At 41.0% G+C, this 14,027-nt stretch overlaps 1 protein-coding gene across 1 annotated transcript; it reads right to left on the minus strand.

The window, feature by feature from the left end:
• Window positions 1-25: 25 nt before the first annotated feature.
• themis2 (thymocyte selection associated family member 2) lies at window positions 26-10,516 on the minus strand. The gene is made up of 6 exons (XM_012878763.3): window positions 10,274-10,516; window positions 9,801-9,941; window positions 9,287-9,712; window positions 5,140-6,356; window positions 4,790-4,907; window positions 26-3,317 (listed from the first exon to the last, which is right to left on the minus strand). The coding sequence occupies exons 1-6, from the start codon at window positions 10,374-10,376 to the stop codon at window positions 3,214-3,216; spliced, it is 2,109 nt and encodes a 702-aa protein (XP_012734217.1). The 5' UTR covers window positions 10,377-10,516; the 3' UTR covers window positions 26-3,213.
• Between the last annotated feature and the right edge of the window lie 3,511 nt (window positions 10,517-14,027).

The following is a 14,027-nucleotide window of genomic DNA, read 5'->3' on the forward strand; positions in this document are numbered from 1 at the left end:
AAATAACACAGCAGAAGTATATATGTACTTTTCACCTTCTTTATTGCATTGAGGGTTGTACTTGATGCTTTCCATAACACAATTTTTGTGCAAATTTCTTACATTTTAAATGCTAACTTTCGTATACTACTTTAGCCGTAACCGCTAGCATTAATCTGTGTCTCAGGATCACACAGTTTGCAGGAAGCAAACATGCACACAAGTTTTCATACAGCACATTTGAACAGTTACTAAAAAACCACATGGGCGCCAGTGCACTTACTGGCGCCTCACGGTACAGTTTGAAATATAGTTTATCAACGTCAAATGCAAAGCTTTAACACCTATTCATGGATGGATGTGGTTGGAGGGAGAGTTGAAATATGTGAAGTGGTTTAGTTTGGCTCCCATCAACTACTTTCTGTTTAGTTTGCATATCCACAGTAGCACAGTGCAACACAATAAATGCTTTTTTCAGGCAAATGCGTCCCTTAACCACTTCAATGAGTCACAGCAGTTTACCTATTATAATAAAGCTATATTTGTCTTCATGGTAGAATTGTCCTGATTTGGGTTCTGCAGTCGCTATGCACCACAAACACTTTATGTACACTACAGTAGGTTACTGCTTAGTATTGCACAATAAATACGGGAACTGTATACTAAACTTCAAAACACAAATCTTCCCAACTTATGCACCAAATAGTTGAATCAACATCGCCTAGGAGTGCTCGAAAACACAGGGATGGTGTTATTTTGTGAGTTGTGCAATAACCGTGACCATTAGTTTGCCGAGCCCATTTCACAGCAGACTTTTTGACTTGAACGAAGAGGACAGCTACAAGGTTGCTTTTTTTTTTTTCTCTTTCCTTTTCTAAGTACGGCATCCCAAATAGAGGAAGCTGTGCTCTCTGGTAAGAAGGGCCCTTCTTAATCAAATTTAAGGCTTCAGAGGATGACCAAATAGAGACATGGTTCCACTACAGTGGGACAGGACTTTAGAAACAGACATTGAAACATTGTCTGTCTACATGCATCTCATTTATGTCTAGGTTATAAGGTTGGCCAGCCCTTTTTTTTTTTTATGTCTGGAAAAAGATGGTGAAAAGAACCATGCGCTTCCTATCCAACAGCTTTGGTCAATCCATTTCATCGAGCCCCATCCCCCTATTACTAGTTTGACATCTATACGCGTCTTTAAGGGACTTTTCAACCACAGTACCACATGGTCTAGTCAGACGTCTGTTCAATAAAACTTTGCTCGGCGGGGGCAGGCTTTACAGGATGTGGTTTATAATTTTCTTTGTACTTTTAGTGCCAGATTTTCCAAGTTTCAGATTGTAAAAATGAATTGAGAAGGTCCTCTGAAGTCTGAATCATTTCCGGTAAAGACAGACCTCATAGTCCAATATGGCTGCCGCAGGTTTAGAGCCAGTAGCTATTTCATTTGCACCCATGGCTGCTTGCGTCTTAGAAATTCACCGACCATCTGTAATACTGTACAGCTTCTTTTAGAGGACATGTTGCAACGGTTCAATACCAAACATGCAGCGAAGATGTTATCACTGCGTTGTATCGCTCGTAGCAGCGGGCCTGGTCACTGAGCACAGAACGTGGCATAAGCTGCGTGTCTTTTCCAGATCTTAGCTGCAACCCTGCAATTAAATGAAAATGCAGGAGTAGTAGTCACCGGAACGTGCTTTCTTGAGTCATTCCATTCAGTTTCTGATGGAAGTTCCTTAAAATAATATTCACAGCACTTCCCTTTTAATTAGGTTTTGATTGAAGCAAAGTGCTCTGTGCTTGGGCCATTATTCTTTTTGCTACTTGTCCTTATTGGTTTATGTCATAGTTTGGCATACAGTGGATGCATGGGTAAGTATTTACCCATTGCACAGCTGTTATAAGTTTAAAAAGTATGACTTGAATTCAATGTCGGTCCCCTTTCTTATGATAGGCCCAAATAAAATCCTGTGCAAAAAGCTGCGATCAAAAAAAAAAATCCCCTAAATAATACATGTACTCAGTTATGAATGCTGCTGTAATTTAACGCATTCAAGTCGGTGGCAGAATTGGGCTTTGGGATGCTTTTCTTCCGCTGGGAAAGAGAAGCTGGTCGGTAAATACAGGGCACTCATCGTAATACTGTTAGAGACTGCAAAACTCTTGAGACGTGGGCAGAAGTCAAGATCCAAGCAGGATAAGGTGAGGTCAAATGTCCAAATGAGTGTCCGATGAAAAGTCCAAACCTAGTTCCAACTGAGGATCTGCTGCTAGACCCAAAAGCAGTCTCCACCCAGTCTAACTAAGAATAGGCAGAAAAGGGAGTCTCTAGATGCCCCAAGCTGGTAGAGACATGCTTTAAGAAGACTTGTAGATGTAATTGCAGGGAAAGGGGATTCTTAAAGTTATTAACTTGGGGGCTAAATGCAAATGTTTATCTCACTTTTACCATTGTCATTTGAAAAACTGTTTCCTTTTCCTCAAACTTCCCTGTTATGCGCTCTTTATGCAGGGGTTGCAATGTGACAAAATGTGGAAAACTATAAGATCATCCATCCTCGGACCACCTTTGATGGATAATGATCTCTGCAGACTGGGAACATCCAGCGAGAGCTGCAGTTTTGGACATAATCAGATGAAGCCGTCGCAACTTAGCCCCCATGAACTCTTTCAGATCCTTGCACCCGCCCGTTTTTCCTGCTTTTACCACATCGATGTCGCTTGCAAAATGTTCACCTGCTGCCTAATATATCCCAACCCACCAACAAGTGCAAATGATGAAGACATCACCAATCAGTGTTGCTCCATTCAGCTGTCACTGGTCATAATCCTGTGCCTGGTTGGTATTGAGGAAAACCTTTTTTGCCACCCTTATAAATACATTCGTGCTCGCTGTGCTCTTTTAAATCAAAATGTCTGGTGTGAAAGTGGATTGTAAAGGTACAACGTTTTTCATTGGTGGAATAGGGAGAAGTCTTACTGACCACAAAAGAAAAACATTTCAAACACTGCTACTTTCTCAACACTTGTCATCATTGTACAAGCGCTCTTTCTCTTATGTACAAATATTTAAAGGCTGAAGAGTACGATCACTTCATTTGAGAGTGGCTCTGTGTGGTGGTCCAAAACGAGAGTTCACCTCTGCCGTTCTACTTTAGCGGCTCCTAAATTCAGCACTCAGCGCCCACATTACATCAAGCTAACGTTAACGACTGCAGAATAGCTCTTCTTCTAATAGAACGGCACACTTTCTTGTGCTGTCTTAACCATAGCTACCAAAGAGTCATCCACGGTTTCATAGTCATGGTCACTTTCCACGTCTGCAGTCAAGTTCTCTGGAAAAAAAATAATATATATTGTTAATTTGTTTTCATTGAGAATACAACTCTTTGCATATTTTTTTGTAACTTTGCAATGTTTTAAATTAGGAAATGTTCAGTTTTTTTTAACTCATTGCACCTCCTGAAAAATGAAATACATTTTGTTCATTGCTAGAAATAGAAAAGAGGGTAGTGACTGTAAAGTGTCCATAACACTGTTCAAATGTTTTGTTTTAGTGATGTCAAAAAGTTAGATGTTGTTTGATATATTCAAAGGTTTTCCGATCTTTAATGTGATAGACCCCGTGGAATTAAAGAGAGAAACACATTATTACAGCACAAAATAGTGCTAAATAAAAAGTTGCAGCAACTTGGTTGCACAAATGTGCACAACAATAAACTAATAGTTTGTTGAACCACCTTTTTTGCTACTGTCAGCATTCAGTCTTCTTGAATTTACATCTGCCGACAAATAAAGTGTACCTGATGAATCTGAAATTTAAAGCCAGCTGACAGTTTTCCAATTTACGTTTCTTAACATAGTTTGCAAATATATTGCAAACTATTAAAATTATCTTATTGAACAAAAGTATCAGTTTGGAGATGGTTAGATTAACATCCAGAGCATTATATATTCCCAGTGAAGGCAGTTATACTGGACATCCCTATAAAATTGATGCGAGGAAGAGGCTGAAACTGGTCAGGGAGAATGTCAAGATGATGACAGCAGCACTGAATGAGCTGCAGCATTTTCTTGCAGATACTGGTTGTGCTCTACGTTTGTCAACAATCTGCTATAATCTCCTTATAGCTGGACAAAGGTTTCATGTGGAAAGGCTGGTTAAAATTTCCCAAAGCCTTTGCAGGGTTATGTGATATGGTTTGAAGAAACCAAATTGGAATATTTGGGATGATTTTTGTTTTAATTTATTAGTCAGTCACATAAAAGCATAAGGAATATCTTATTTTTTTGCGGTTGTATGGTGACAAAGTGCAAAAAACAATAAGGGGTACTTTTGTCAGATGGAACTGATGTTTTTGTCACGGGGATTGACGTTATCAAAAGTCCCAAATAAAATTTATTTTTGATCCCAAAATTTGAAGAATAAAATTATGACCAGATACCATGAAATAGCTATTTTATTTTGCAGCATCATAGGCATTAAAATAAGGACTGCATGAGAGAAAACAATAAAGCTCAGAAATGGCCCTTCCAGAGTTCAGAAGTAAAACTGGACAAAATTTCAGGGATCACCTGAAGAAAAGTTTTAAAATATTAAGTTATCACATATTGTCAAGTCAGGTTGTAAATAGACTCCAAACACAAAAGACAGTGCAGCATCTAAATCGAAAGGTGCTTCAACAAAGTATTAATTTAGGGTGTGTGCACTTTTGTTACCTGCTATATACCAGAAAATGCTCAAATCTGTATGATTCAGAGATAACATGTTTAAATCTTTCTTAAAGACAAATATAAAAAGCCCCACCATTTTTTATCGACTGGTTTATCTTCACGTAAGTGTTTGGCAGGGCCTTGCTTGTCGTTTCTGCAGTCAAGCACTTTCGTGGTACAAGTGGAGGAGGAGATTCATCATTTAAGCCCTCCTGCATCAGAAGAGGAAGTCAGAAAACCTCTGGTTATTACAGAAAATTACCACAGCAAAAAGCAATATAAAAAAATAAAATGTGGAAGCTCAGCTTCTCTCTTTGCCTTCTTCTTTACTCTCAAGATTTCCTGGAAGTAACATTATCAAGGCTTTCTCTCTAAAGGATCATGCTCCACTGAGCTTTGCAGAGAAGTATGCAAAAAAAGGACGTTGCGAAAAGCAATACTCACAGGAGGCAGTGGAGCTGGGGGTCTTTTTTTGTGATTCAACGTTAAGTCGTTTAGCTTCTCTGTCGGCGGGCTTTTGTCTTTGTTTTTCTTAGGCTTGGAGTGTTTCTTTGTAGATTTTGATGTTTTTTTGGTCAAGTTTAACGATGACATGTCTCGTTTTGGCGGCCGAGGTGGAGGGGCCTCGTTTGAGTTATCCTTCCTGCGAAACTCATAGAAAAAAGTGTCTGTCACCTCGCTAACCTTTTCTATGACACACTTCGGGCACTGGTGCTCAGGCCACGGAAGGGGGTCCTTGGTGAAAGACACGGACAAAGACAGCCACTGGGGCAGGAGCTGGAAACAGTGGTCAGGTTTGTTCTGAAAGCTCGCCTGGATGCTGGGCTCCAACATTGCCCCCTCTATCCTTAGACAAGGGAACCCAACCAGCGGATCTGTCTCCAGGTCAGTATCTCGGCTCACCACTTTTACATCCAGTGGCAAACTGAACTCCTTTCCCAGGTCACTGAGTTTATACTTTTTGTTTTCAGCGAGAACCTCTACAAAGTGACCCTGCATGTAGAGAGGCAATAAGACCTCCTCATTTTCCTGCTCCTGCTCCTTCTTCTCTTCATCGTCCTCCTCCTCGTCCTCGTCGTCATCATCGTTTGGCTCTTGAAGACGATGACACAAAAGAGCCTCGACAGACTGCCTCTCCCCTTTACTGTTCACACAAGGCAACTCCATTCTAGTGCAGTCCACCACCTGTAGCTTCTCCCCGACGCTGAGGTCTGGCAGACCCTCCTCTTTGACTTCCTCGCAGTTCCTTGTCACGCTCACTGTCAGGCCGTTTGTCTGGGTTGAAGCAACATACAGCTCGTACACTGAGCTGAACTCTCTCGGCCGCCTCCGAAACCGTCCGTTGTACTGCTGGGACACAACGAAGTACTGTTGATTCTTCCGGCCCTTCAGGCTAGACATCAGGACCATGGCCATGGTTCCTTTCTTGTGCAGAACCAGGTTGGTGCTCTTGGTCAGGCCCGGAAGCCAGTCACACTTGAAAAAAGAGCGGCTCTCGGGCTCCTCCAACACCTCTGCCACCACGGGGAATGATTCGTCCGGCTGTGACAGGACCTCCGTCAGACTCAGAGGCGTCACGAAGTGGACGTTTTTACACACATCAGTGACGTCAACCACGTCCACCTCCAGGCTGGATGGAAACCTGAGCACGTTCTTCCTCACTGCGCAAAGGAGAGAAGATAAAACGAGGACATTGAGGGTAAATGAAGAGGAACAGAAAATGTTGTTTTTGGGGTGCAGTGTCTGAACTGAACCTTCTCAGGAAGTAAAAAAAAAAAAAATAGCATGACCGTTAATTAAATATCTCCCAGACAACCTGTAACCTCTTAAGTGGTTAGGGTTAATACACTGTCAAAACTATTTGTAGACATACAACGTATGCAAAGAAACAGCCTTTTTTCAGACATTTAATCAGACTAAACCTATCCTATTTTAGGTCAGTTAAAATGACCAAGATCATTTTTCTGTTTGCTAAATGGCAGAATAGTAATTATCATCTTGGAGAACTTTGTATTATTTCCCCCAGATTTTGTCTTTTACATTTTTTTTTTCAATTTCTTTGAGCAAAAATACAAGTAAGATTTACATTGAAATGTTAAGACATTTTAGTAGTGCTCAAAAGGAGTGGGTAGAAGTTCAAGAACTTATAAGAACCTACCCCCAATTACAATATTCATGTCATGTAACATATGCAGTCTTTTGATAAAAGGCATTACAAATTAAAGCACAGTTACATGAATACGGTGTCTTATTTTGAAAGCAATTGTACAGAAGAAGATATATAGTAGTACTTATTGAAAATGTTACAAATTATCACATTTAAATGTTTGGGTTACATGCATATTTTTTAAAGATGACATATTTATACCTGCTTTTAAATTGTCTTAGCGTGGTACATGCACTGAATTTTTTTTTTACCAATCTTACAAACCTTCAGATGATGAAGTCATGGCTTTTTTTTAAGACTCTCATGGGTTAATTCAGAATTTTTTTTGTAAATTGTAGGAACCCCTGGGGATACATTCTAAGGAAATGCCTCAGACACATCACTCCCCTGTGTGACATTTTGGGAGAAGCAAAATAAATCAACCACGATATCAAAAGAATTGTGGCCCTTCAGATGCCTGGCTGATCCTTGGGAACTGTTGCCAAATGCCTGAAAGCATAATGTAAATATCTGGTTTCAGTTGTACCTAGAAAGGTAGAAAAGTGTAAAAAGGTTGCAATGGAGGGTTTTCAGTGATAACATTTCGGCTGCTCCCCTCAGGGGGCTCCTCAACGGAAAACTGCCTCCATCTCACCATGTCCTTTGCCTCCTCGACTGTTGCACCAGAAATCTCTGTGTCCTTAGACTTTTCTCTGTTGTCTTCCTCCTTTCCTGTTGTGTCCTTGGGTGAGACACTTCACCCGAATTGCCTGCTGCTGGTGGGCAGAGGGCCTGTGGCGCCGTTGTATGGCAGCCTCACTTTTCTCAGTCAGGGCAGCTGTGGTTGCTAATAGCTCACCACCGTCAGGGTGTGAATGACTGAATGTAGTGTAAAGTGCTTTGGGGTCATTGTACTACCTAAAGCTATACAAGTGCAAGCCATTTACCATTTACCTCCTGCCGAGCTCAATCTCCTACATCCTCTTTGCAATGTGTCCACTAGCTTTTCTCACAACATGTCCAAAACATCTCAAACTCGCCTCTCTAACTTTGTCTCCAAACCAACCAACCTTAGCTCCTTTTTCTCCGGTCTGCTCGTTTCTAATCTTATCTGTCTTGTTCAATCTAAATGGAAGTGTCAGCATCTCCAGCTGTGTCACCTCCAGCTCAGCCTCCTGCCTTTTGGACAATGCCGCCGTCCACAAACCGGAGACATATCAGAGCAGATCTCTCTACTGCGTTACAGTATTCCCCCGTCGATCTTAAAGTATTCCCTCTGCCACTCATCTCCATCCAATCCACCCTGCCTGCGATATCGTTTTCCGCACTGTCCAGTGTTTTCAGTGGTTGTACCCAGGCATTTGAACTCAACTCCTGCTCCTTCCAGCTTCACCTTAATCACACACATGTATTCTTCTTGCTTCCACCAACTTTCGTTCCTCTTCTCTCTAATGCAAATCTGTCTCTCGAAGTTCTTCACTTGCTCACTACTTTCACCGGAGATTTCAAAGCCATCTTCACACATCATAGTCCACAGATCCCCCTGGGTCCACAAAGACAGAGCGAAAAAAACTCAATCTCTGGGGCCCTGGGCATACACGAAACCATCCCCTGTGTTTTTTGTACATCTGTACCAGAGTACACTCCTCCTCCAATCTTCAAGCATTTTCTCACTTCCCTCAATTCTGTTTAACAAGCTAGTCAGAAATCTCACTGCATTCTCTCCCGGGGGCTCTGATGGGTTTGCTGCCTTGACCACATGCCTTTTTCATACTTCATTCTCTTCGAAGCTCATCTAATTTCAAACTTGCTAGTTCCCCAAAATTTTTATATGATGACTTTTTTTTAGGTTTTAGTGACTCGTCTAAACGGATGTCTTTAAAGGACTTATTTGCAAGCAGAAGTGATCCGCATAAATGCACACGTTTGTGAACAGCGCCCTCCACAATCATTGAAATCACTGACAGTTATAGTGTGAGCGGCACCCTGGTAAGACGCTCCATCTGCTTTGATCTGGACATGAACAAATGCAGTCCAGAATAGTTAGGAGAAGTTCACTCTTCTTAAATGACTCAAGCCTTTCTGTTATTTCTCGCTTTCCCATTGTGCCTAGGCAAATCTATATTTTAAATTTTAACATACGTCAGTCCCCACCCCCATCTCCACCCAAGCTCCATTCTAAAGTACAGGATACCTAATAAGCCCACATCTCAAAGGGAGGTGAAGGTATGTACCACTGACTCGTGGTCAGTTGAGACATTCTTGAACGCCACAGAGCAATGGGATTATTTTAAGATAACCTTGTTTCTTCTTTGTGTTTACTCAAAATGAATTAAAAATTACAAAAATAACTGAAAACATATCAGTAATTGTGGTCAACGCGCTGACATATGTCATTTTCAGGCTAATCTAACAAATATTCACTATAAAGAGAGCCATACTTACGGTTCATTATGGCCTGGACCTGGTAGATTGGACTGAAGACGACAACTCGTTCACACTTGGTGGTCTTAACGAAGCGAAACCTTCGACTGCGCAGGGAAGGCGAAGCCATTATGTCCTTCAGGGTGTAGCTTTCCTCACTCTCGCATTCGTAAAACTCCCCTCGAGAAGACAGAGGAATACACACTTCGGCCGAGGCCTCCGTTTGCCCCTTTACGTGGCAACGCACCCGGCCCTCTTCGCCGTTATGCCTCTCGATGGAGAGCACGGTCAATGCTTTGCCGGACCCCAGCGTCAGACTGCCGAAAGTCATCTTGGAGTTGCTGGTGAAGGTAAAAGGAAGGGAGTCGTCCAGGTCCACGGGCCTCAGGCTCACCATCTCCTCGATTGAAGTGTATGGCATCTGCTCAGGGACCACTTTGAACAGCCCTAGAAAAAACAGAAATGTGTCAGCGAATAGCAAATAAATAAAAAAAAAAAATTGCCTTTTTTTTCAGATTATGTATTTCCAACAAACCTGTGTGAGTGATTGGAAGCTCAAATCTTTCTTTGTTAACGACATCTTCACAGGAAACAGACTGTAGTTCAATGCCAATGACCTTTATTAGATCCCCGGTAGAAAAGCACACTTCACTTCCAGAAATTTCATATATTGAACCTGATGATAAGAAATAAACCAAGAAAGGGTCAAAAAGATAAATTTGTTCATTAAAGATGTTGTATTTTAGAACTTTTTTGGACTCATTTTATGCGAATTTAAAACTTTAACAAATGCCCGACTGTCTTACTTGGCTACAGTAACATCCGATCTATAGTTAATGGATAAAAAACACACACGCGCATAGGTTTGCAAAAGATCTAGACTTATTTAGACACCCCAGCCCAATTCAACCCAAGCTGATCTCATGTGAGTATGTCTCTTCTGCTCGCTATTGTTCTCACATAACCTCAGGCTTTAATTTCCCACCCAACAAAAAGGGAAAGGCTTACCTTGGAAATACACTCCAGAGCAAACTTGCAAAATTTTTGGCAAACTGGCGTTGTCCAGTGAAGCAATGAATTCTTGAAGCGGCAAAGCAATGGTGCCTGCCATCGCTGCTCACTGAACTGCAAATCCGAAATAAAGGCAGGCGGCAACTGACAAGTGCAGCAAAAAGAGGAGTTACACTCACAGCTCAAAACCACAGAAGTGAATGAGGAAGTTAGAGGAGCGGAGTTTTTGCACAAGTTTTTTTTCTCATTTAAAGAGTGTGGCTAAGCGCTAATCTTAAGATACTGTTCTATTGTAAAAATGTGGAACGGCTGGCTTTTAAACTTCACCTTTAATCAGCTGCACCTTTACGATGATTACCAACATATGGAAACAATAAAAAAGAACAACTTTTTTTTCTTTTTTAGGAAACATGCTTGAATCCTAAGGATGAAATAGATTTTTGTCACTGAATGTACAGTAGCTGTATTTGTTACATAGGTAAAACACAAAGTTTTTACATTACAAAGGGCCTGCTTGAATAACCACCTAAGTGCCAAAAAAGTGAATCTTGCTCTCTCTGATAAAAAAAAAAACAACGAAAAGTAAAAACCCTCAAAGAGAGGCTGTAACTTAAAACACGAGCCACAAAACGTAATCACCATCTTATAACTTAAACTTTAACCAAGCATCAGCATTTTCCAAAAAGATATTATTGCCACATGACTCATCCTTATGGGGTGAACTTTAACTTAGTCTAACATGAGCAAGGAAAAGTCAGTAGCCCCACTTCCTTATGCTGCAGGGAGAGACTACGGTACAAAAAGCATGCTCCCGTCTCTGCGGCAAGGCCTACAGCTTAAAACCCACAGTTTTGAAATGAGACAGAAAAAACCTCAAACAACAGCCTGATGTGTAGGTTTGATCCCCCTCCCCCTACACCATCAAACAGAAGGTGCTATGTCCCTGCAGCAAATAACATACGCTGAGAGACATGTGGCGTTCAAAGTTCAAAAACCAACATTACGAAATCTTTTTCTCAGGTAGACTCTAATGCGTAGGAGTCAGCAACGAGGAGATGGAGCCCTCTAGTGATTCTTGTTAGCATAAGAAGACTTTCTTATCAAAAACTTGTATTTCAGCTGAGATCAATAATAGTTTAATAAAAGCAAAAAGAGGATAAATTGTGGTTTAGTGCCCAGCTCAATCAAAACAAAAGAGGTACATGTGCTCCAATGTTCTGTTTACGCCATTATTTTTCGCTTTTCCACAGTTTAGTGGGAAATAATTTCATGGTTTTTATTTTATTTTTGCATAACAACTCTATTTACTGTCTAATTTAAAAAAAAAATTTGCTACAAACAAAATTTGAAGATCATAAATGATATTTAAAAGGCCTGACTGGGTTGGGAGTGGGAGCATTTATCAGTGAAGCGGCAAAATAATCCTGGAAGAGCTGCAGGGATTCACAGCTCAGGTGGGTGAATCTGCCTAATATTAGACGTGCACTCCAATTAAATTCAATTGAATTACATTTTATTTATATAGCGCCAATTCATGAAACATGTCATCTCGAGGCACTTTACAAAGTAAAAATCAATCATATTATACAGATTGGTCAACAATGTCCTATATAAGGGAACCAGTTGATTGCATCAAAGTCCCGACAAGCAGCATTCACTCCTGGAGAAGCGTAGAGCCACAGGAAGAGTCGTCTGCATTGTCCATGGCTTTGCAGCAATCCCTCATACTGAGCAAGCATGAAGCGACAGTGGATAGAAAAACCTCCCATTAGCGGGAAGGAAAACCCTCCAGCTGAACTGGGCTCAGTATGAACGGTCATCTGCCTCGACCGACTGGGGGTTACAGAAGACAGAACAGAGACACAACAAGAGAGACAAAAAGGCACAGAAGCACACATTGATCCAGTAATCTGTTCTACATTAGATGGTAGTAGTGGGTGAGCCGTCTTCCTTGGATGATGTCACAGTTAACAGAACATCAGACCAGGTGTACCTACTATGAAGAAAAAAGAGAGAGAGAGCAAAACGTTACTAGCCCTTTAGCAAATCTCGCATTTGCTAAAGGGCTCATAAAAGAAGGTCATTGTTAAGAGAATGTCTGAAGTATGCCACAAATAATGTGAGGACACAGTGAAAATATGGAAGAAGATGCTCTGGTCAGATGGGACTAAAATGTAACTTTTTGGCCTGCAAGTAATGCGCTCTTAAAGATATACTTACCATCTCCTTGGACACACTGTCCCTTCGGTGAAACATGTTGGTGGCAGCGTCAGGCTGTGGGAGTGCTTTTTCTCCCCAGCAGGTACAGGAAAGCTGATCAGAGTTGATGGGAAGATGAATGGATCTAGATACAGGATAATAAGACCGAGCTCTTGCCCACTTGGAGAATCCTGGGAGCACCATGAGGATCATGTTCTTTGATTTCTCCAGTGCTTTCGACTCGATCCAACAACGTCTCCTGAAGGACAAACTGGTAGTAGTGAACCACCACCTGTCCCAGTGGATACTAGATTATCTCACTGGTCGACCACGATATGTGAGAAAGAGGGTGTGTGTTTCTGATAGGTTGGTCTGCAACACAGGAGCACCGCATGGAACTGTGCTGGCACCCTTCTTCTTCACGCTCTACATTGTGGACTCTGTGGGGACATCACCACAGAGTGATCAGCGTATCTGTAGCTCAGAGGAAGCGGTCGGATGAGCTCATTAGGAGGGCCAGTTCTGTCCTGAGATGCCCCCTGTACCCAATGCAGGTAGGAGGAGACAAAGGATTCTAAGAAAAATAACATAATTGATGGACAGTGTCTCCCACCCCATTCATGGAGGTGTTGCAGAGCTGGAGACCTCTTTCAGTGGCAGACGTCTTAAATCTTCAACCGGCAATTCATCCCAGCTGCTGTTAGACTTTATAATCTCTGCTGCTCACAACAAACTCAATAAGTGTTTAGAAGATGCTAATGGCTGCATGGGTTCTGATCTGATCTTAAGTCATTTTCACTGTCTCTCATATGCTGATGTCCGTTTGCACACATTGTTTTCCACTCTGGATGTTGCAGAATAATAATGCACATTGCACATGTTTTTTCTTGTGTAAATCAGCAGCTGTCTTCCCTCTGTTTAACTTGAATATTTATTTTTAACCTGAACATGCTATATTATATTATCAATAATTGTGCAATACTTATTCTGTTTTTTTTTTCTTTTACTATTATTTTAGCCTTTATGATAAGTTCATTCTCTGTTGCTGAAGAACTAACTTTGCATTAGAGTAGCTGTTTTTTCATTAATGATTTAGTGTATAACTCCGATTGTAAAAGCCCCACATTTCTCTATTATGGGACAATAAAGAAACTTATCTTATCTTACCTATAAAGAAAACATTTTAAAGGCCGCTAAACTGGGGCCGAGGTTCAAAGACGGACAAAAACCCTAAACGTATAATTGGGAATTGTTTATTGTAAATTTGCCCTTACTGTACAGTTTAAAATTACACTGATTATTATTATTTATTATTGTTTTTTATCTTTGTGTGAATCCAGGCTTTCATTTGTCTGTTACTTTGTTGCTGGTACACTGTAATTTCCCCAATGAGGGACAATGAAAAATACTTTTATCTATTCTTTTCCCATCAAAGCATATTGGGTTAGAATGGACCACTCAAGTCTCAGCCAAAGTCCAATTAGGAACCTTGGACGAAACTTGAAAACTAATTTTCACAGATGTTCTCCATTCAGTCTGATTAAGCTTGAAT

This window comes from Fundulus heteroclitus, chromosome 3 (genome assembly GCF_011125445.2).
Source record: "Fundulus heteroclitus isolate FHET01 chromosome 3, MU-UCD_Fhet_4.1, whole genome shotgun sequence".
Lineage (NCBI taxonomy): Eukaryota > Metazoa > Chordata > Actinopteri > Cyprinodontiformes > Fundulidae > Fundulus > Fundulus heteroclitus.